This window comes from Myotis daubentonii, chromosome 2 (assembly GCF_963259705.1).
Source record: "Myotis daubentonii chromosome 2, mMyoDau2.1, whole genome shotgun sequence".
NCBI lineage: Eukaryota > Metazoa > Chordata > Mammalia > Chiroptera > Vespertilionidae > Myotis > Myotis daubentonii.
In genome coordinates, this window is record NC_081841.1 from 20931949 (window position 1) to 20955278 (window position 23330).

At 45.9% G+C, this 23330-nt stretch overlaps 1 protein-coding gene across 2 annotated transcripts in view; it reads left to right on the forward strand.

Annotated features, from left to right (window-relative positions):
• Nucleotides 1-19164, forward strand: part of NTF3 (neurotrophin 3) — a 70551-nt gene extending 51387 nt beyond the window's left edge. For both annotated transcript variants that reach the window (XM_059681977.1, XM_059681976.1), the window contains exon 2: nt 17955-19164. In XM_059681977.1, the coding sequence (XP_059537960.1) occupies nt 17976-18749 (774 nt within the window). In that variant the 5' untranslated portion in view covers nt 17955-17975 and the 3' untranslated portion in view covers nt 18750-19164. The remainder of the gene's footprint in view (nt 1-17954) is intronic.
• Nucleotides 19165-23330: the final 4166 nt, after the last annotated feature.

A 23330-nucleotide genomic window follows, 5' to 3' on the forward strand; every position in this document is an offset into this window, starting at 1 on the left:
TGAGTGGAAAAATGGGAACTTTCAGCAGGGGAATTCTTCTGCCTCTTTCCTTCTAGGTTTCTAGCCTCCTGAAGAATAAGACAGGGAACAATGCATGTGAACAGGGCACCGAGATCGTCGAAGAGCAGATCAAAGAATAAATCGTATTCCCTTGGTGAAGACTTTAACCTCAAAGCATTTGTGTTCAAAGTGGAATTGTCATGGTTTCACAGCATAGTTGCTTTACATTTAAAGATGTCCTTTGCTTTAAACTAAAATTAGTCAATATATAATATTTTTAAATAGAGGAGATATTATTTACTGCTTTCAATAGGAATTTACAGTAAGATTTATTATTGCAAGCCCTCCTAGTATTTTAAAACATAATTCAGTTCACAGAAATTTGATTTGCACTCAACCTTTTCACAGGCATAAATAGGATGCAAACTGAGATCATTACTTCTTCCTTTTTTGGGTGAGTCAGTGCTTCATAAATTATATTAGGGTGTCATTAGGCAACTACTTTATTAACATCACCAAGGGGAATTAAAATACATTGTTCTATAGGATCAAAGTTCCACATTTTGAACAAATGGCGGTATATTTCCAGACCCTTTAGTTTGATCACATCAGCGGCAATCTTCTCCCCACAACCATGTGACTCACCGAAGTTGGGATGGAAGTGTCTCTGCTCCCACAAATCTCTGTGGCCCCATTGACCTCCCTATGGTGGGGTCTTTTGCCTTCACGACATCAACATTGAATCACAGGTCTGGAAGGGCCTTCTTTGCAATCCCCTCTATAAAATCCAGTCAATCTGGTCATTTAGTCTGCACAACCATAAACTCACTGCAGCATTCTTTCTAGTAAACCAAGTAGAGCTCCCTGAAAAAGATGGCTCCCATGCTTTGCAAATTGGTCTGGTAGCAGAAGAATTGGTCTGTTGGGCAAAAATGACTGCCTGCTATGAGGTCTCCAACCTTTTTCCACCTCAATTAATCAGGTCTTTGTTGTCCTCCCCCTACTGCATGCCCAACACAGTGTCAGATATATTCCTGCACATTCTTGGGTTCCCACTTATCCTCTGTGTTAGTCCATTCACTAGCACCAAATTGTAGGGCTGTTTGCCAACCCCATCACGCATAATTGGAGCTTCTGAAGTCATATCCCCCCAATTACATTAGTTTAGTTGTCTCATTAGCTGTTATGCATCATCCAAACACATCATCAAACATTTTCCTTCACTCTTGTTGTCATTTTCTAAATACATGTATTGTTGAGAAAGATCATTTTTAACACATATTTTGACTTAACCTGTTGTTTGATTTCCAGTATACAATAAATCTTTAGACTGAATGGAGCCAAGACTGGAGGAGGACAAGAGTAGGGGAGGCTTGGAAAGAAGTAGGTGCAGAACTTGGACCAATGGCAGGCTGTATTCATCTCCCTGGATGGGATGCTCTTGTAGTGGAGGTGGCCGAGCTTTGGAAATGACCCACTTTGTATAAACTGTGCATTAAGGAAATAGGGAGCCTAGAGGAAAGTGCCATGTGCATTTTGTATGATAGGGGCTCTCCCAAAATTCATGGCAATCTTCTCCTCTCAACCATATGACCCACCGACGTTGGGGTGGAAGTGCCTCTGCTCCCATAGATCTCTGTGCCCCATCGACCTCCCTATGGTGATATAGATGAAGGGTCTCTACTTCCTGGGTGTGTTCATAGGCATGTGGTCTGTCCTTTGGACCCCTTAGGACTTTGATAATAGAGAGAGGGTTATCTTTTATGAAGAGTGTAGGAGCGGGAGTCGGGTTTTAGTTTTAGTTTTACCGCAAGCTGTGACAACTTTGAGCCCATCACTCACCTAGTTATGCCCTAAATTTCTCAGCTTTAAAATAGCAATACCGCTAAGCCAGAGTGGCTCAGTTGATTGGGCATTATCCCATGCACTGAAAGATTGCCAGTTCTATTCCCGGTCAGGGCATGTACGGAAGGCAACTGATAAATGTTTTCCTCTCATATAGATATTTCTCTCTCTCTCCCCGCCCTCTCCCTCCCTCTTTTTAAGCAAGACCTTAGGTGAGGATTAAAAAATAAATTAATTTAAAAAATAAATAATAGAGTTACACCCTTTCTTTATAATTTTCCTAACTCCATCTCTACCAAAAAAAGCTAGAGACAGTGGGATTGCATTTTAAATTGCAGTTTTTGGCATCTGGTTGGTGCTCAAAGCACCATCCTTCTCTCCTGTAAGAGTCCATGGTCTGCCACACCCCAGATGTGCTTCTGGGCTTGAGACCTGTGTGTCTGTTTTGGAAAGCTTTGAGCCCTCAATCTGGCCCCTGTGGTCTCATGTTTTCCTTACTCATTTCCACCTGCACTTACTAGGTTAACAGTTTGTATTATTTCCTGTTTCAAGATGTCCTCTGCTGGTTCTACAGAGCACCTGTAGGGGCCCGTAGCCTTTAATACAATGATGCTTTTGAGGAAGAGGAATTGCATGCAGTTCTCAGGCTCCCTTGACCAGTTTGAGGTCATCTTCAGCCCACCCAACTCAACTTCTCCAGAGCTGCAGAAACCCCAAAAAAACTGGTGTGAAGCTGTGCACTGCAGTTTTTTTCAAGAGTCAAGCTCAGTGGCCAAAATATATATCAGAGTGGGCAGGATGCATAGGGGAGGTGCATGGGGTAGGGGTTAAGCGAGGAGGAATGGAAGGTCTGTTTGCATCTACAAAAGGAACATTGGAAGTGATGTTGGAAAAATATCTGCAGCATTTATTTACCACGGGAAGAGGGGAAGCCGGGGTGGGGCAGGAAGACAATAGAACGCTGTGTTGCCCTGCTATAAAAGCACATACTAAGCAAATAATGTGGCCAGCTCGGTGGGAGCACTGCTCAATTAGCCCCAGTACTTAAAGGAGGGTCTCCCACAGCTGTCGTGGCAGCGGGTGGGCTGGAGCAAAGGCAAAGCCCTCTAGGCACCCAGGAGGCAAACCTGCAGGAATCCTAAATGGGAATTGATCGGGTGGGGGTGGGGGGGTGGGAACACAGCACAGGGTGCTCCAACCTGAACCAAACTCATGCTTCTTGAATAGAGGGTCTGAGAGGGGCTTGGTAGGCTATTCTAGGGAGAGGCAGTGTGGAGAGACCACGGAGGAAGTGACCAGAAAAGTGAGTGCAGACATTTCATGCAGAGTGACCGACATATGGAACGTGTTATCCAGAAGGGTTACAGGCTGGAGGAGCTCCTAGAGCTTTTCAGGGGTGGGATGGGGGAGGGGGAAGGCTTAGAAACTCAAGGAGCTTTCTAAACAAAAGGAATTTGAGAAGGGTTGGGGAAATAATGAGAAATGCAAACTTGACCCAGAGTTTCTTTCTCTATCTCCCAGGCTTCTCCCCTGCCTGTCCTTACATGTTTCTAATTCACAGGGACCTGAGAAGGCCATGGAGCCCTGTGCCTTACTCTGTAAATTAGCAGAGCTGATGGGGTGTGTGTGGGGGGCCGGGGGGTAAGTAGGACCCTAGCACCACCTCTCACTTCTCTGTGTCCAAGTGGATAGAGAGAGAGTATGAAGCCCAGAGCCTTGTTTAGGTCTCCTGAGAGTAGGCAGACAGCTAGCACTGGAACGGTTGTAGGATTATTTATGCGGATTCCCTGGCCTTGTAGAAGAACAAACTGATGCTTGGGAGGAGGGAAAAATAGGCTGGTCCATGGTCTCCCAGTGACTGAATGGGGAGGCTGAGGGGAGCACCCAGTCTTAACCCTTGGATTTTCTCCCCTTCTCAGCATCCCTCTCCCAACATACAACATAGACACATATCTCACACACACACACACACACACACACACACACACACACACACACACACTTGAGGGCACACACACTGACATACACACAGAGAAAGACACACACAGACATACACACTCTCTCACACACACTGCCTGTTCTGCTTCCCAGCAGCATGTGTATTGGTTGGAATTCCTCCTCTCCCCTCCTTTGACAGTGGTGCTGCTGGGGACAGGGGACAAATGACCTGCACGATCAATTGTGGCCTGTTTCATGGGCCTCTGTGTCACAGTCAGGGAGCTCTTTTTGAAACTGAGTGTTCATGCCTTTGTACTTTTTCATAGCACTGGAATAGTGGCTACCTGCCATGCCTGGGGCACCAACCTGTTCATTTTGCTGGCTGGCAGAAGAAAATGTAAGCTAATGAAAGCATTGAACTAGCAGTGGCATAGTGGCCAGGTGGAGCAATTTCTCACATGAATCTAAGTTCAGACACCCTCTGGAGCTATAGCAGTAGTGGCTTGGTAGGGAGCATTCTCTCTCGCTACCCCAGTTTTTCCCAACGAGGTGGAAAAGCCACCTGTCCCGCAGCCTTTGACTCAGCTGAAACCTCCTATTCAAGAAAGCCTTGTCTGCCTTTCTCTCCCTCCTACTCCCACCCCCATCTCTCTGCCTCCCTTCTCTCTCTCTCTCTCTCTCTCTCTCTCTCTCTCTCTCTCTCTCTCTCTCTTTCTTTCTCTCTCTCTCATACATACACACTCACCCAGAGTGGAGGGTGGTTTCATACTTTCTGGCTGCCACACTTTTAGGTGACATTCCTGTTCTTCAGGGCTCCAGCCTCTCATAGTCAGTAGTGCATAGTCATTGTCCTGCAGACCCATTTTACATCCCGGATCCACACCCTTCTAAGCAAATTCATTCAATGACTTTTACCTTTTGCTGTGTAATAAACCACCCTAAAACTTAATGGTGTAAAGCTACAGCCATTTTTATTGTTTGTCATGATTTTGTCAGATATTTGGGTAGAGCTGGATTTGGGGGATCTTTTGGTGCCTGTGTGGCATTGACAGAGGTTGCCTGGTGGTACTCAGCTGGCTGATGGGCTGGTCCAAGTTATCCAGGCCAACTTCACTCGCAAGGCTAGCTTTGGCAAGACTGGCTGGAAGACCATCGAGGGGATCTCTCTAGCATGGTGGCCACACAGCTGTCAGATGACTCACATGGCAGCTCAAGGCTCCAAGAACAGGAAGAAGCTGCATGACCTCTATGGCCTCACCTTGTTACTTCCACTATACTGTGGTCAAAACAGCCACAAGCCCCCCGCACACAAGGGGAAGGCACCTGGATACCACCTCTGGATGGAAGGAGAAAAAAAAAATCGGCAGCTGTGTTTTAATTGAGCAACATGCTTGTGCCTGTTATTTTCTGTCTTGGCTAGACCCTGTCATAGAGTGACGAACTTACCCACTTCTGCTATCTGATGTATCAGAGAGGCTCTGTGTATGCTGAAGCTTCCGCTCTCAAGCTTCCAGGGATGTCTTCCCAGGCCAGTGTCCTGTGCCTGCTCTGCAGTCCTCCGCCTCCAGCTCTTCCTCCTGAAAGAGTGTGCAGCCACGCTCAGTGCTCCTCGTCCCTAGAGGATAATAGCAGCTGGCTCTTCGGAAACAGTAAAGTTTCTAAGATAACAGAGAGCACTCATCCTGAGGATGTTGCAGAACGGGGAGACCAAAGGGATGGGAAAGCCAGCAGATTGGAGGTGAAATCATCCAGAGTGGTGCAGGATGAGAGATGGAAAGGAAAATGCATCAAGTCCCAAAGCCCTTGAGGAGGGTGGATGTCACTGGGTGATGGCACGGAGCTATACAAATATTTGTAAGAGGAAGGAGGGGAGGATCCTGCCTCCATGGGCTACCATGTGAGCTGGGTGAGGCTGCCAGGGGCCCAGCCCCCGCACAGGGTAGTGTTAAATATGCTGTATTGGTCAGGCTCACATGGGACTCTTATGCCTCCCTGAGAACGTTCTCCTGGCAACTGAGCCTTGTGGGAAGATTTCCATCTTTATGTTCTTAAATATACTATTCTGTTTTGGTTCCAGATGAGCAGTCCAGGGCTCATTCTCTGGACCACTGGTGGTCCGTGAAGTCTGAAAGGTTGGTGACCGCGGCTCTGGAGAGCTGGGTTCTAGTTCTGGCTCTTCCACTAATTTATTGTTTCATTTTGGGCAAGTCACTTTCTCATCATAAAATTCCTATTGTGTGAGAATCCTAGAAGATTAGGATGCCATTGCCTGGCTTCATAGCTTCAAAGGGACACAGAAAAACAGGGAAGACCAGAAAATGAGACCAGTAATGAAAATCATGTGGACTAGTGCAGAAATGACTCAAGGTTGGCAGAGGGTAGTAGAAGCATAGAGTATTGTGGCCAGAAAGAACCTTTGAAACTCTTTAGCTCAAGAATTCTTCATCAGGGTCTCTAGGTTAAGCCTTAGAGAGTCTGTAAACTGCCTTGAAATGACTTTGGAATTTTTTCCCTTTATGTGCACGTGTATGTTTTGATTTTTTAGGGGGTGGAAAAGGTTTTTTAGCTTTTACTGCATTTTAAAAAGGATCAGTGATCCAAAAATGGCTGAGAACAACTGCTGTAGTCCACCAGTATTGTGTTAGGTGATACTTAACTAGAAGGGATGAGGCCACCTCAGATGGTACTTGGAAAAGTGTGTATGCTTTTTAAAAAAAAAGTTGTTACCATGATTGGGGGACATGATTGTTTTTAAGTGGGTGGGTGCCAGGGCTTCATGTGTAGGGGACAAAACTGAACAATGAAAAACTTTCCTTCCTGAAATACCAGCAGCTCCCCCATGGAGAAATTCTGTACAGAACTGAGACCCCAAGACCAGCCATGGTCCTCCCATAGCCAGAAAGCTAGTTAGTAGCAGAGTCAGTTTTTATTCATAAATCAGAGCAGGAGATGTGCCAAGAGTCCACGTTATTTTATTTCTCCTTGTCAGCTACAAATATACTAACACCAATGAAAACCAAAGACTCAGAAGTCTGTATCACCTTCCAAATTTCAACAATTTTCACAAAGAATCCCTGAGTTATTGGTCTTCTCTACCATCAAATAAGGAAATAGGAAAGGCATAGTTTCCATTTGGGGAAACTGAAGCATAGCTAAATGAGCCCATTAGCCCCATGTCACAGAAATATGTTTTCCAGCTGCTATGAATTGGTGATGCCAGCTTCAGACAGTGAAATGTCCTAGACGTTTCAGAGGGCCTGTCTTGGATGTCTCTTTTTCTAAAAAAGGAAAGAACCATTAATTTTCCAGCATGGTGCTTGCTGCCTAGTTCACTGCAAGCCAGTGGCAAGTGCCTTAGACTCTCTGGAATGAATTCGGAGGTGTTATGCGGTATTGGTTAAAAGTGAGTTCTGAGGGTTCACATACATGGGTTTGCATCTTGGCTCTGCCTCTCAATTGATGTTTGATCTCAGACAAAGCGACCTAATCCCTCTGAGCCTCAGTTTCCTCAGCTGCAAAGTGGGGATAATAATCGTGTCTGTGAGGATTAATTGAGATAATCCATGTAAAGTGTCTCGCAAAGTCCCTAGCATATGGCATGGCTCAGGCAATGATAGCTGTTATTACCAGCGATTATTATGACTGTGTCTGTGATTAAAGACAGCTTTGGGTTCAGGCTATTGGTGCCAAAATTGCTGTCAAAGGACAAGCTTTGGGTTGGCTTTTAGTCTCACCCAGCTGCCCAGAAAGAGTCAGTAGACTGTTTGGGATTGGAGTCATAACATTTATGAAGTGCCTACCACACACTCCAGTTTGGGTGGGAAATGAATTTTCTTCCTGTGTGCACATCCCAGCATCCTGTGTGCACAACCCAGCCTCCTGTGTGCACATTACAAGTGGATGAGAAGGGGCTCAGGAAGTCACCATATAGCCATCTCTCGTGTTCAGGTGAACGATGGCAGCCAGGGTGAGCAGAGGGAGGAAACGCCAGCAGAGTGGAAGGAAGCCTTGCCCTCAGAATCGTCAGACGTGGCGGTTTCCTGGAGAGTGGATTCAGAGCAAAGACAGCCACAAACCATTGCCAACCCCTCATCCTCCTGAAAGGAGGTTGGCTGTGGGGCCATGAGGAGGCATGAGGGGGAGACATAGGCTATATTTGACACATGCCTAATCATCAAGACTGGAGGAGAAAGGCTGCCATCTGACCACACTTATTGTGGTCAAGTCCTCCTGAGGCCAAACCATTATGGTTTGGTTGATCCCAGCCTTGCTGATGCTGCGCTGGCTGATGCACAGTCAAAGGTTTGGGTGTTGCCAAGCCAGTTGTGGTCTTGGTTTGGAAGAGGCATCCAGAGTGTGAAGGGAAGTCATGCTTTGGGATTTCCCTGAGCTTTCAGCTCTCAAGATGAAGCCAACTTCTTTATTCTGCCATTTTGAGACTCAGTTTTGGCAGGGGAGATAAGAATGATACTTTATCGTCACCATCATCATCATAATTTATTATAATTATTAAGAACCCCTCCCTGTAATAACATTAACTTACAGCTATATAGTACTTTGCAGATAACACATATGCTTGACATATAAGCCCAACTCTAACATGAGGCATAAATTAAAAACAAAAAGGTCGACTTGGAACAGTTTTCTGATGCTAAGAGTTTAGCACTAGGTGGATCCCAAACTGTGTACGTAACTGAAGCAACCTTGCCTTGTGTATTTTCACACATGGAAAATGGAGTTAGCAGAGGTGCAGAAAAGGAAACCGAAATCAAAATGTCTCAGAATATTTAATGATATGATAATTTGGAAATAGCCTAACCATAACCCATCCTCATCTTGGGGACCTACACTCTGTGTGTGTGTGTGTGTGTGTGTGTGTATACATGTGTACATGCCCGTGCCCATGCATGCACAAGCCCATGCACCCACACCTTTATGCACAGTGATGGATAAATATTAGTGCCCAGAACAAAGAAAACTAAATTTACTAGATAAATGCCCGTATGGCCTATAGTTGGATTGACACAGATTTTCTCCGGCAGATCCTTCCTTGACCACCCTCTGGCCATGAAATGAGAGTTTGTAGTGTGGAAAGGATAAAGCAAATCTGGGGTTCCTGGGGCTCATGTTGGCACACCCAGCTCCTTTCAGATCTTTTCGCCAAGATGGGACCACTCCAGAGGGTTCCTGAGCCTAAGGAATAACTGCGCTACCTTCCTCTTGGAGCTGCTGGTGTACATTGTTTTGACATGTGCCATACCTTCCATCTTTCACTGCTTTGGGGCCAGAGGAGGGGATGCTTTGAACAATGTAAAGTTCCTCCCCAACAGCTGTGCAAAGCAAACTCATAGCTTTCAACTTCCATCTCAGGGCCTCAAGCTTGCTTTTGAATATAGTTCCTTGATCATTCAAGAATCTCTATTCCTCATTTTCTGGCCTCGAAGAAGGACCAATTCCTTTGTGAGGGAGGCAAGTCAGTCTTCTGAGGTTCTCTGTGTTGTTTGTTTCATTCTGGAATATACTTGTCCTGTTGCCACTGGGAAGCCAGCATCTCATGAAAACTGAGGGCCTTGTCCTAGTCCAGACCGTGGGCCAAGTATGTCAGTTTCAGAACCCCGAGTTAAGTACGTTTTTAACAGAGGAACCATGCCGAATGAGGGATTTTTAAAGAACAGGCTAGGAATCTCTCTCCTTGCCTCTACTCCATCCTGTATTGACTCTGCATAGATGCAGACCTGCCCTGGGGTTGGGGATTTTCAAATGAGGTTTCAGGGAGAGAGGCTGGCTCTTCCTTCTCTAGATCACCCCTCACTTTTGGTTTTGGGGAATTCAGAGCATGCTCGGCACATCTTCCACTGGCAGTTGTTGACTTACTCTCTGATCTTGGCTCCATTTGGGGCCTTCTCTGAAGCTCAATTTATGAACTTTTGTGTACTTTCTAAGACACGGAATGTGATAGTTGCCACGACCCCAAAGGTGTGCTGAGAGTGAATGAGGTGGGTTTTAGAAATGAACGTTGAGTTACGGGGAAAACTCACATACACGTGAGCCCTATACATGTGAGTTCACTTCTCATTTATTCCGTGTAATAATTCCAAGTCATTCCTTCCCTTCATCCTTTTGCAAGCCTTTCCCTCCCTTGTTGGTTTTGGATTCATCTGGCCCCTAGTGAGTTAATCTACATGTTTCCAGTTTGAATCTCATCATGCTATTTCCAGGTTGCCAACCCCCATGGGTGCTGGGGAATAATTGGTCTTTCCTCACCGGTGTTTGTAGCACCTTCCCTTTGAGCGTCATCTGTGCATTTTAATTAATCTGCTGCTTTCCCACCCTCTCCTGCTCCGGATCATTAATAAAGAGATTAACCAAAACCAGACCAATCCCCAGCAGAGGCTCCCCCAGAATCTGTCTCTCCTCGCTCCTTGCCTCGTCATGGGTCAGAACGTCTTTGCGTGGCCCCACTGACTAATTTTTAGACCTCAGGACCTGTGTTCACAGAACAAAGCTAATTTGAATTAATTTTGCAATTAATACCTGGGGAACAAGCTTAGCTGGTCTTTTATATGAACTTAGTTTAATATTTCCACCTCATTCCTTTCCTTTTGGTCATTCAATTTTAAATCTATCGTTTTCCTCTCTCTCTCTCTCTCTCTCTCTCTCTCTCTCTCTCTCTCTCTCTCTCCATTCCCTAAACAAGATGTTAGGGTTATCTGGCAGGATGTGGTCTTTTGAGCCCTTAGCATTAGTCAGAGACCATGTCATAGCTGCAGAAATTCTCCAAAGATTTAGGCCCTTCTGGATACAGCTGGACCGTGTCCTTGTTCACCCCAGCCAGAGGATGCATTTGCCTCCGGAGGAAGGCACTGTACCAGAAATCATGACATCTCTTGAATTTGCGTATTAAAAACTCGGCAGATTTAAAAGTGCTTCCACATTTGATCTCATGCCTCCTCCCTGAGAAAAGCTGGAGTCTGTGTCTTCTTCGTAAGTCACCCTGATTTCCAGCACTGGTGCCAATTAGAGTTGGAGAAGGTCCAGCCAGTGCTCTGTCCACTGCAACACGCGGCCTTGGTGGTATGGGCATGGGAGGAGAAGACCAGAGTGGTGGCCTCAAATCCCTGGAAACTCTGCTTGCAGCTGAGGCTTCTTGGGGAGACACTCAACCTGCTGGTGGCAGCTGTCCTGGCTCTGGGCTTGGAACGTGAGCTTCCTTTGTATATAAACTCTCTGGAATGTTTGAGCACAGGGACAGAGAGATAGCGCAGTATAATCATTAAGAGCATCAACTCCAGATCCAGACTATGATCAGACCAAGGATCTGCTGCTTATTAGCTAGTTATTAAATAAACTTGGGCCTCAATTTACCCATATGAAATGGGAAATATAAGTACTGAACTCAGAGGAATGGTTATCAAGATTAATGATTGGCCCTAGCCAGTTTTTCTCAGTGCTTAGAGCATTGGCCTGTGGACCAAAGGGTCCTGGGTTCAGTTCCAGTCAAGGGCATGTACCTCAGTTGCAGGCTTGATCCATGGCAGAGTTGGGGCATGTCTGGGAGGCAACCAATCAATGTGTCTCTCTCACATGGATGTCTCTTTCTTTCTCTCTCTCTCTCTCCCCCCCCCTCTGTAAATCAATGGAAAAAAATATCCTTGGATGAGTATTAACAAAAACAAAACAAAACAAAAAAAGATTAAAGATTGAATGTATATCAGTACGTGGCATGTAGCATTTTTGTTCCTGTGCTCCCACTCTGACCAGACTAAAAATCTACTCCATATGTAGGGAATAAGTGAGGTCTCTGTTATATGGTTGGAGGAGGTAGAGAGTGTGGGGAGAGGAGAATTGGAACTCAGTGGATACAGGTTCCACCTCGTTGTATATAAGCAGGGCAGACCTCGTGCTTGCTATGGGTCAGATCCTGTACCACTCTTCACCTCAGCTTCCTTTTCCATTTCATCTGCTTCTTTAATACCCCAAACCCCTCAGTGTGTATTATAAACTGAGCCAAAAAGGAGGAATCAGAAATTGCTCTCTTTTGAGTATTTTGAGGGATGGTGAAACCTTGTAGGAATGTTGCTCCAGGGACCAAGAAAACACCATATGTGGGAAAGCATTTGTAAGTGAGGAAAACAGCATATGCAAGTTGGTCAGGATCTTGGAAAGCTCTGAGCAGAGGAAGTGGGCACTGGGGAGAGTGTAGGAAGGGGGTTTTACTGAGGTCTTTAACAGGTCTTTTTCCAATTAGAGCCAAGAAGAGCCTAGGGACCAGGGCCCACTTCAGAGCCAGGGCCTGTATTTTCTTTGGGAAAAGAAGGCAGAGTTGATTGGCTTCCAAACCAGACTTGGCAGAAGTCCATACAGATCGTGGGCCAGTGAGCTGTGTCTTGGGTAGATCTCGATTGTAGTGGGCGCTCATTCAATAAATGAGACCAGCCCTGAGTTAGGCGTCAGGCACGTGTAGATGAAGAAGACACGGCTTCATCATCACCAAAAAGGAGACATGCCGACAGTGATAACACAGCAGGTTCATTGCTTATACACCACAGTGAACCCCAGCATAGACGTCTCTCTAAATCTCAAACATCACTGATGTGCCTTGCCAGGCTGCACTGGCACTGCCTTCCCTCTTCCCAGCCCCTCCAGTACTTTGTATGAGTGCATAGCGGTCAGGCACACAGCATCTCTGCTGCCACAGGTAACTCAGGTTTATGTTCAGGTTGTATTTCCAGTGCCTCACTCTATGCCATTACTGTGATAAGTGCTCTCGTATAGATTTCATTATTTAGCCCTCCCAATAACCAATCAGGCACAAGCCACATGGTTTTTGTTGAGCTGAAGAACTGAGTGTCACCAGTCACTCTGCTGTTATGGAGCAGTCTGACCTCAGACAACTCCATTCACCACCATGCCAAGCCTCAGTTTCTTTATTTGTAAAAATGAGGAGGTTATCTAGGGTCATTTACAGTTTCCAACCTTGTGTCCTGGTAAGTTCTCCTACCAGCATTCGTGGGCTTGCTCTTTATGGCAAAAGCTGAAAGCAGATTATTGTGTGGAGTTTGCAGGCAGCCTGCTGGGTTTAATGCAGCCTTGCGAATAGTTCAGAACACTTACCAGCCTGCAGATGGTCATTCCCACCGCTGATCACAGAGCAACGTGGCAAGGTTTGGGGTGTTCTGGTAATAAACAGTCCAGACCCAGAAATGGCAGGATGAGGGGCTTTGAGCAGTGTGAGAAATGCTCACCTGTCTGAATTCAAATAATAGACTTAGAGAAAGAAGTATGGTGAAAACAGGTCTTTTAATACATCCTCGAGAGCTGGTGTCCGTCCAGTTGTGCAGGCACACACGGGGTAGCAAACACAGCCTATTTATTCAGTCCCTCCTCTGGTTCCTCATTGGCTGAGTACTATGGGGTCACCTGTTTCCTCATACGTTGCCTAGGTCTTATTGTCTCCCCATTGGACCATCAAAAAAAATTGGCTTAGGGCTTTTCTAGTTGCCTCCACTCCCCTCTGTCTAGTTGAGGCAGGTGCCTCAGGGGTTTCCACCATGATGCTGGCCCACATCCACAGTTCTTTGTTCTTATATCCTCTTCCCTCCTCCCTATGTTCTGTTTGCCCTGGGGAAATTCAGCAACCCTTTCCATCAAAAGCCAACCATGCTAGAGATGGGTCACAGAGGCCCATTTTCTACAAGCAGCTTTTTATATTATTACCGTTTTGTTTTTTATTGTCTAAAGTTTTACATATGTCTCCTTTTTTCCCTGATTGACTTCCCCCCAACCACCACCCCCCACCCCACCCCTACCAGAGGTGGCTTGATTTCCTTGTGCTGAGTTTGTGTGTTGGTTCTCCTGAAGAGGGCAGGGCTGTCTAAAAGAGTCAGGAGACCTGATTTCTAACCCACAAAATGCCCTTGGTCTCCCAGAGGCAGTGTGCACCCATGTGGGGTGGTAGGAAAGTCCACCAGTCTTTGTACTTGTATAAGCAGTAGTATTGCCAGTAGAGAATTTAAAACAATAATAAAATCAACTAAAAGTCCATTTGCTTTTTATGCTCACCATGCTTTCATGGCAAGATCAGTGATAAAATATTTCCCCCTGCCCTGCACAGTGTGGCTCAGTTGGTTGGGTGTCATTCTGAGCACTGAAAGGTTGCTGGTTCAATTCCTGGTGGGGAGTATGCAGGAGTCAGCCAATCAATGTTGCACTCTTGTCTCTCTCTCTCTCTCTCTCTCTCTCTCTCTCTCTCTCTCTCTCTCTCCTCTCCCTTCCTCTCTTTCTCAAAATCAATAAACCTCTCCCACCACTTCATTCAGCTCCCTCCATCCTCAGTCACCACTGCCTGCAGGAAGAAAGCAGGCAGTCTCAAGGGCCTTTTTTCCCCCCACAACCCCAGGCTCTCTCAGCTAGATTACCACCGAAATCATAACTCCTCTCCACCACTCTGAACATGACACTCTGAATGCAGTAATCCATGGGCTTTGCCCATCCCTCCTGACCAAAAATGGATTTCTACTCTACCTTCAAACAATTTCCTGAGATGGAACATCTTAGTTCCTATAGCCAAAGCTGGCTTTATGGAAGTGCCTGGGGTCCCACACTCAGAAAGAGGACCACGTTGAACTCAGGGTTCATTGCTCTGTTGTCATCTTGAAATTCTTAAGAACTTTATCTCTGAATATGTGTTTTGTAAGTGAAGTGCAATGGGAGAATGGGACATGTGCCTGGAGACTATGCACATTGGCTCAAACACGGTCACACCTTCTGTAGCCACCCTGCCTCTAAATAAGTTTTGCATGACGCCCTGCACATTATGAAACTGGTTTTGCCTTCAGCCACCCTCACTTCTAGCTCTGATTCATGGCACCCAGACCTCCACCTCCATCTTGTGTGCACTGTGGTGTGGACAGCAGGGAGAGGCACAGACATGAGCAGGGACGAAGGGGCTTCTGACCTCAGAGAAGAGAGGCAGGGGTGGGCAAACTTTTTGACTCGAGGGCCACAATGAGTTCTTAAACTGGACCGGAGGGCCGGAACAAAAGCATGGATGGAGTGTTTGTGTGAACTAATATAAATTCAAAGTAAACATCATTACATAAAAGGGTACGGTCTTTTTTTTTTTTTTTCGTTTTATTCATTTCAAACGGCCGAAAGTTTGCCCACGGCTTGTCTAGAGAGTAAGCCATGTGATGCCATGAAGGATGCCATACCTCCCACCATTGTCATTTGGAAAACATGCTTCAGGAAATGCAAAGGAAGTGGCAATTGCTGCTGCTGGGAGCCTCTTAGAAAAGTTAGTTTTTGAACCAGGCAAGGAGGAATGGGTAAAATCTCCACAGAGAGGTGATAAAAGTGTGCAAGGTGAGGGGAGCACATATGCACATGGGTTATAAAACATATCCAAGTACCTTTTGAAGAGTGAATGGGGCTGAGGCATAGAATGTAAGAGCCCAATCATAATATGATGAAAAGGGAGGTTAGGCCCGAAGTGCAAAGAACCCTTCTCTCCCTTGTGTCTCCCTTCTTCTTTAAACTGTGGTTTAGGATTTCCTCTTCTATAAAATGAAGGAATTGGATTAAATGATCTTCTCTTTTTAATACCCTTTAATTCTGTATGGAGACCACCAGCCATAAAGATGCTTTCCCAAACCATTGATATCATCTTTCATTCTTCCTATCAACTCACCCTTGTATTGACCTTGTTAATCTATACATTGACGCTTATTCTACCTGGGACCTCCCCCCACTAACCATACTTGATCGATTTCCTTATGAGCAGATATTCTGTGTATTCTGTGTTTATAGTGGCTGGGTTTGAGGGGATTTAATAAAATTTTTGATAAACATTTAGTCTCAAATTATGTTATTGAAGCTTTATTCTGTTTGGGAGTGGGGAGGTGGGAGAAGGGGGTATAATTCTAGTGCAGGGGTGGGGAATGTCTGGCCCTTGGGCTGTATAAGGCCTGCAAAATCATTTGGTCTGACCCTGCAAAGGCAGTAGGGGTGAGTTAATTAAATGTTTGACCAAATATAGCAGGCTAATTTTTAAGTTGATAATTTTGTATGGCTTAAGAATGATGTTATAAATATCAAAATGACCCTTGGCAGAAAAAAGGTTCCCCAGCCCTGTTCTAGTGGTATGTAGGATATACTTGTATTTTTCAAGTTTGATTTTGTTGGTCCTGCAAGATTGAAGGAAATGTCACTTAGATGCAGAGTGAGAGGGAGATGAGTTGTCCTGTGGGAACCATTTTCCTAGGATAATACAATTCCTAGGGCCAATTCTAGGGTTGTGCAGCAAAGCTAGAATCCTTTGCTCATGCTTTAACCTTGAGGGAGTCAGTTGTCCACAAAGTGGTTCCCATGGAAAAAAGATGGTCTCCTTATCAGAGAGAGGCGGAAATTGGAACAAAGTGCCTGCAACATTGCTTGCTGGCCTTTGGGGACAAGACAACAGTTCTTCAGACAATATGGGAAAAGAGGCTGTGTCTGTAAGTCCTGGGAACAAGTTAGTGTGGACAGGCTCAGTCATGGGTACTGGGTAAGCAGGGTGGCTTTTCTGTTTCTCATGCCACCTTTGTTTATTTCTCTCCTGTTTCTCCTGGATTTAGTAAAGTCTTTCTGAAAGTGCCGAAGGTGAACCAAAGGGAAGGGTTTTATTTTCCATGCTTAGACATAGCTTTAAAGAGGAAACAGCATACCCCTGGGGGCCAGCGAGGTGATAGCAATGGTGATTAAAGAATGGATACCTCCCGGCGGGTGGTGTGAAACACAGAGTATTAACCGTGGGATTACCCATGAAGCCACCCAGAGAGTCTCTTCCAGGGCCAAGCTTTTGAGAATCAAGGCTTTGCTCTAGTGAGGGAGAGACCAGCAAGGACGGTATCTTGAGATTAGCCCACTAATTCCACATGGACTCAGTGGAAACCTCATGTTGAGGTTCTGCTATGGCAACAGAATGAGTGTGTTGATGGGTTAAAAATGCCATTTAAACAAGGACATAACAGAATTAGAAATCTAACCACTGAGACTTTTTGTAATGAAAACTTTAGTAAACTAAACAAGAACAATTAATCAGCAAGGAAACTTGCAATTCAGGGCAAGTCCGGTTCGTTAATTTCAGCTGGCTGTTGCTGCCTCTCCAGCTTCTGCCGCCGTCTTGTGAATGAAGACAGTCTCTGCGGAGCAGTTGGGTGTCCTGGGGAAGCATGTTCACTGGAGAGCTTGGCAGAGCACCCTGAAACTCAGGCCCTCTCACAGAGTAGGTAGTGGCCCCACATGGTCCTTTACAAGGGGAGAACAGCTCTACCAGGCGTGGCCCAGTCAGGGCTGAGCCCTGCTCTGATGTCACCATACAGAAACAACCACCCCAACCGTAGCCGCAGGGTAGTCCTTTGAAGACTCCAAGGGCTGCATTTGGGTTGGGGGGGGGGGGGCGGGGGGGGCGCGGGCGGGCAGTAGAGCTCTGTCTGGAGACATTTGCAAGGCCGCTGTTACCAATAAAAGGCTATAAATATGCATTTATAATTTTCAGGTTCAACTTCTTCATGATTTGCCAAGGTGGAGTGGGCTATGGTCTTTCCAGGCTCAGGGGATGTCTAAAGAAGTGGCAGGACATTGTCCACACCCAACAGAAGGCTGCAGATAAAGCAGACATCAGATGCAAGTGCAGTGGGGACTGTGTGAATAGCAAAGAGCAGAGACAGAAGGGCTGGCACGCAGTCTCCTCCTGCCTCAGCCTTTGTGCCCTGGGTCCTAGGAAGAAACCTAACCCTTTAATCTGTAATTCTCTCCAGAAATGTTTTTGGCTCATTTTGTTTTAAAAATATGCTTTGCTCTCTCTCTCCTGCTTATACAACTTGTGCGCACACACACACACACACACACACACACACACAATCTCTTTTCCCATCACACAGCCACAGTGCTAGAAGACAGACTTGAGCTGAAGGTACTTGGAAGTCTAGGAGAAAAAAGTGCTTTAGGTTTCCAGGGGTGGGGACTGAGATCTAAGAGCTCTATCTTGGGACGTCAGAGTTTTGTTTGCTCACCTAGAATGGTGGCACCCTGCTCTCTTACCCTCATAGGGACACTCCGGCTCAGGTAGCTGGTCCCAGAATGACATCAGTTACCACAGTCTGCTAGTAACACCTGTGTTTCCTTTTCAGATCTTACAGGTGAACAAGGTGATGTCCATCTTGTTTTATGTGATATTTCTCGCTTATCTCCGTGGCATCCAAGGTAACAACATGGATCAAAGGAGTTTGCCAGAAGATTCGCTAAATTCCCTGATTATTAAGCTGATCCAGGCAGATATTTTGAAAAACAAGCTTTCCAAGCAGATGGTGGACGTTAAGGAGAACTACCAGAGCACGCTGCCCAAAGCAGAGGCCCCCCGAGAGCAGGAGCAGGGCGAGCCCGCCAAGTCAGAGTTCCAGCCGATGATTGCAATGGACACGGAATTGCTACGGCAACAGAGACGCTACAACTCCCCCCGGGTCCTGCTGAGTGATAGCACCCCCTTGGAGCCCCCTCCCTTGTATCTCATGGAGGATTATGTGGGCAGCCCCGAGGTGGTGAACAGAACATCGCGGCGGAAGAGGTACGCAGAGCACAAGAGTCACCGAGGGGAGTACTCCGTGTGTGACAGCGAGAGTCTGTGGGTGACAGACAAGTCATCGGCCATCGACATTCGGGGACACCAGGTCACGGTGCTGGGGGAGATCAAAACCGGCAACTCTCCCGTCAAACAATATTTTTATGAGACGAGATGTAAAGAAGCCAGGCCTGTCAAAAACGGTTGCAGGGGGATTGACGATAAACACTGGAACTCTCAGTGCAAAACGTCCCAAACCTATGTCCGAGCACTGACGTCAGAAAACAATAAGCTCGTAGGCTGGCGATGGATACGGATAGACACCTCCTGTGTGTGTGCCTTGTCGAGAAAGATTGGAAGAACATAGATTGGCATCTCTCCCCATATATAAATTATTACTTTAAATTATATGATATGCATGTAGCATATAAATGTTTATATTGTTTTTATATATTATAAGTTGACCTTTATTTATTAAACTTCAGCAACCCTACAGTATATAAGCTTTTTTTTCTCAATAAAATCCGTGTGCTTGCCTTCCCTCAGGCCTCTCCCATCTGTTAAACCTTATTTTGTGACCCAGCTCTCAGGAGCTGCTCTGTAAAATCTGTGTACACCAGTATTTTGCATTCAGTATTGTCAAGGCCATGACTGTCGTTTTAGTAAACTTGTTAAAATCAGATGATGTCAGAGTTGTGTATAGACACAGTCATATCCCCCTCCTGGTATACTTCATGTTTGATTAATTAAAAGAACTGTTTTCACCTCCATTGAAAACGTTACCCAATAGCTTTGAGCCCCATGCTTAATTTAGTCGGCAAGTTCACTGTCAATAACTCGCTCTCCTCTCTCTGCTCACCTAGAATGGTGGTATCCTGCTCTCTCTTACCTGCACAGGAATCCACTTCACCAATCAGAATTGTGATCTGCCCCAGTGGTATGGCCCCAGAACAGTAACAGCAAACCTGGCAATTTTAGTTTTGGAAGTTTCTTTTCAGCACATTTGTTGTTTGGGGTTGTTTAAGGGTTGGATTTTGTTTTGTTTTGGCTTTGGTGTTTGTTTTGCTTTTGTAAGTGGTTTTCATCCTTTGGACACATAGGAAAAAAATTTTAACTGTTTGTAACAATAATTGTATGGTTACGCAGAAGCAAACTGAAATGGATCATGAATAATCTACCCACAGAAGAAAACTGACTCATCAGAGATCCTTTGGCGCCTGGCCTCCTCCTACCTCCCCTGGCAGTGCCTCCTAGAGCTTCATGAGGAATTAGAAAATGCTCCGGCTTTGCATTCAGACCGGGGTTCAAAGTCCAGCTCCTCCCCTGTGACTTGGTGTAAGGTTTGGAGGCCTCCTTGAGCCCATGTTTCTCAGGGACAGGAAGTGAGATGGGGATTCTGCCTACCTCCCAGACTGTCTTGGGGATTCAGCTAAGTAGCCCCTGTAGACATCTAGCTGAGGGTAGGCATTCAAGAATGCTAGTCCGTCCTCCTCCTCTCTCAGCTCTTGTGTTCCTCTGTATCATTTTTAGTTGATTCATCACTTTGAAATGTACAAGCTCAAATGGAAGGAACCTTCCTAATGCCTGCTGGGTCCCAGAAGGAGTCACAGCAGTGGAGGGGGTCCCTGTGGGAATGGCCACACCTGTTCTGCCATGGCAAGCCTGAAGAGGACACTAGTGCTCCCCAAATCCTTTTCCCAGTGGAAAGTAGTTCACCTTCTTGGGCAGGGGTCCTCAAACTACAGCCCGCAGGCCACATGCAAATACAAATATTGTATTTGTTCCCGTTTTGTTTTGTTACTTCAAAATAAGATATGTGCAGTGTGCATAGGAATTTGTTCATAGTTTTTTTTAAACTATAGTCTGGCCCTCCAACGGTCTGAAGGACAGTGAACTGGCCCCCTGTTTAAAAAGTTTGAGGACCCCTGCTCTTGGGTCTGGAGCCTAAGGAATCTCATCTTTCATCTTGAAGATGCAAGGTGCCCCCTATCCCACTATAGAAGCTGCCATCACTGCCCTGCAACCCTGCCCTATGCCTTCCATGGATTGCCCTGCCTTCAAGGCCCACGTGTGCTCTCTGTGTCTAGAACAGCCACACACCCCAAGATCTCTCTGACACATACCTAATAGAAGATGTGTCCTTTCTGTGCCATTAGCCCTTGAAATAGGCTCAGCAAATAGCAGTGACTTGGTTAAGAGCATCATTCTCCTGCATGTGATTCTAGATGCCTAAATAGAAGGGCAGGAAATGAAGAATTGACCCCGTCCCCCCTATTTGCTAGGCACTTTCAAACATGGACACCATTAGTTGTCACAAGTCCTATCAGGTAGTCATGATGAGCTCTAGTTAACAGGTGAGGAAACTGAGGCCTGAAGATTTAAGTTGCCCATGACCACTGCGCAGGTAAGTAGCAAGTGAATATTTAAATACTTGTTTGAAGAATTATCCAGGACCATATCTTGTTTCCTCCTCACTAGTCCTTCCCTTTCCCCCTTCTGCATGGCACACTGCATTTCAGAGTGAACATTGAAATCCTAGAGAAATGAAAAGCAGTTTTCTGCATGGAATCCTTTTTTACCTCTTGCTTCATGAGCCTACAGCAAAAACACAGCAAACCCACTGAAAGGAGAATGAAGTCTTATGCTTGACCCAAGCCCAGTTCTCAAGCTGGAATTTATGTTCCTCTTCTAGAACTTCTATTCCAAATGAATAGTGGGATTGGAGGTTCTGGCTGCCTGGGGAAATGGGCTTGGGTGACAGAGACCCCAGATACCAGCCTGGAAAGCCATGGTCCTTACAAAGCAGGGCTCTACCTTGAATGGAAGGAGTTTGCCTGTATGTCCAGAGTGGGTCTGGAGCAGCATGCTTCAAGGACAAGTACCACTCTGAGGAGAAAGTGAACCTGAGGATGAGTGAAAAGTTTCCTGAAGGGAACTCTAGGCTTCAGGCCATGTGACAACTTTGCCTCTCCCATGCTAGGTCACAGTGCAATGAAGAATTATCCAGGACCACTTCAGTAACTTTATTAGCATTCAGAAGGAATTAATATCCTGCCAAAGTCAACATGTTGAGCTTATGGGCCCTGGACAGAGCCTTATTTAAGGTTCATAGAAGGCTTCTATCCAGTGTACACATTTGCCACCTTGAAAGGTTGAAAATTATGCTCATCTCTGAGATAGGAGGGCCTTGGAGGGCTGGTGTCCGTCTCCTGGAAAACTCCACTCTCTCTTTGCTCTCCCCTATTGCTTGGATATCACTGGATAAGTCACCAGTCCTATCGGAGCTTTCAGCAGCATCCTGAGATTCTACTACAGACTGGACAGACCTCACTTTCTTAATGAATGCTATGCTGAGAAGCTCTGTTGGCCATTGGTGGAGGCTTCTGTCTGCCCTCTTATCCCTCTCTAAGGTTTTTCCATTTATGGGCTATGTGTTCTTAAGCAAGTTACTAAACCTCTCTGAACCTTTGTTTCCTTATCTATAAAAATGAGGATAGTGCTTATTTCATAACATTGTTTTGCAGTGTAATGAAAACATCCATGTCCTAGCACAAAAGAAGCCCCCTGGAGTGTAACATGATGATGATGATGATGATGATGATGATGACAATAGCTGGCTTTTGGGGGATTTGCAGGAGCCCTCATTGTGGAATTCTGGTAGGAATTTCTACACTTCACAGTGGAAGTATATCAACCATCCCGTGGGAGGCAGTCTCCAGAGTAGCATTTGCTCAGTGCCACTGGCCCAGTCTTACTGACAGGCCTTGAATCCTTCTCAGTTGACACACCAGGGAAGGACTTCTAACCCTTCTCAGCAAAGCTACTAGCAATCTACCTAATTTTCTGAAACAGAGAGAGAGTGTGTGTGTTATTCCTTCTTGCAAATGTATAAGACAGCTTTGTTCTTGTTTTTATTCTCTCCCTCACTCAGTCCTTCTCACTGTGTCCAACAGTGCTTTCTCCAGGCTAGTGTTTTAGGGTTTGGTGTTTCTGAGAATTTCTTTGTTGGGTCCCTTTCCTGCCTGTGTGTTTATGTGTGCTTTTTAGTTCGATTACTTGATGTAAAAACCCTCCATTGAGGCTTGGAGAAACCATCTGCATTTATTTTATCACCTTTGAACATGTGTTTGAGAATGAAATATGTGTAGTCAGTTTATGGCTACCTGGAGATTTGTCTGGCTTCACCAGGAAGATGCACCCCCACCCCCAGGCCTCAAGCTCTGACAGCCCTGGGTGTGCAAAGCCAACACCAGGCCTTCGGCAAGGCTCAGCTTTGACTCACAGAGTTCCAGCGCTACTCTGAAGCCTGGAAAGCAGACAAATGTCTACCACCCACTCACCCCCAACAACCCTGGCCAGAGGGCCTTGTATATGCTTGGTTTCACACACCCAGGAGTTGTCACAGCCACTGAAGACTGACTCTCTCCCTGGAACCTTCTTCAGTCTGACCCTCTTCCTCAGGTCCCCACCCCCAAGTCTTAGGAGACCCAAAGTCCTTACATCGCCTTCTCAACTTACAGTGGGCAAGTGGACTTCGGCACATGTGTTTCACTGTGAGCTGAACACGAGTGCCTCTGTGGTGGCTGGAAGCCCTGGGTGGGTGGTTGGCTCCAGATGGAGGTTGGCCCAGCTTGGAAGAAAAGAACCACAGAACAGGTTGAAGCACTCTGAATGACCATGGATTTGCTGCCTTTAGTCCTCAGCTTGTGTTTGGTTACAGTGTATGGAAGTCCAATGAAATGAGTGCAGATGTGCCTGTGGTGGGAAACAGTGGTAGAGAGGAGTTAAGGAGGTGCAGAAGGCAATGGCCCAAAGCTATCAAAAGTCTTTTTTAAAAGCTGGTTACTACTGATGAGTTTGGCTGAGTTGAATAGTCGCAGAGTTCAGTAATGGCATTGCCAGTTCAATTACAGAAGTTTCTGTGGCAAGAAAACATAAAAGTTCATTG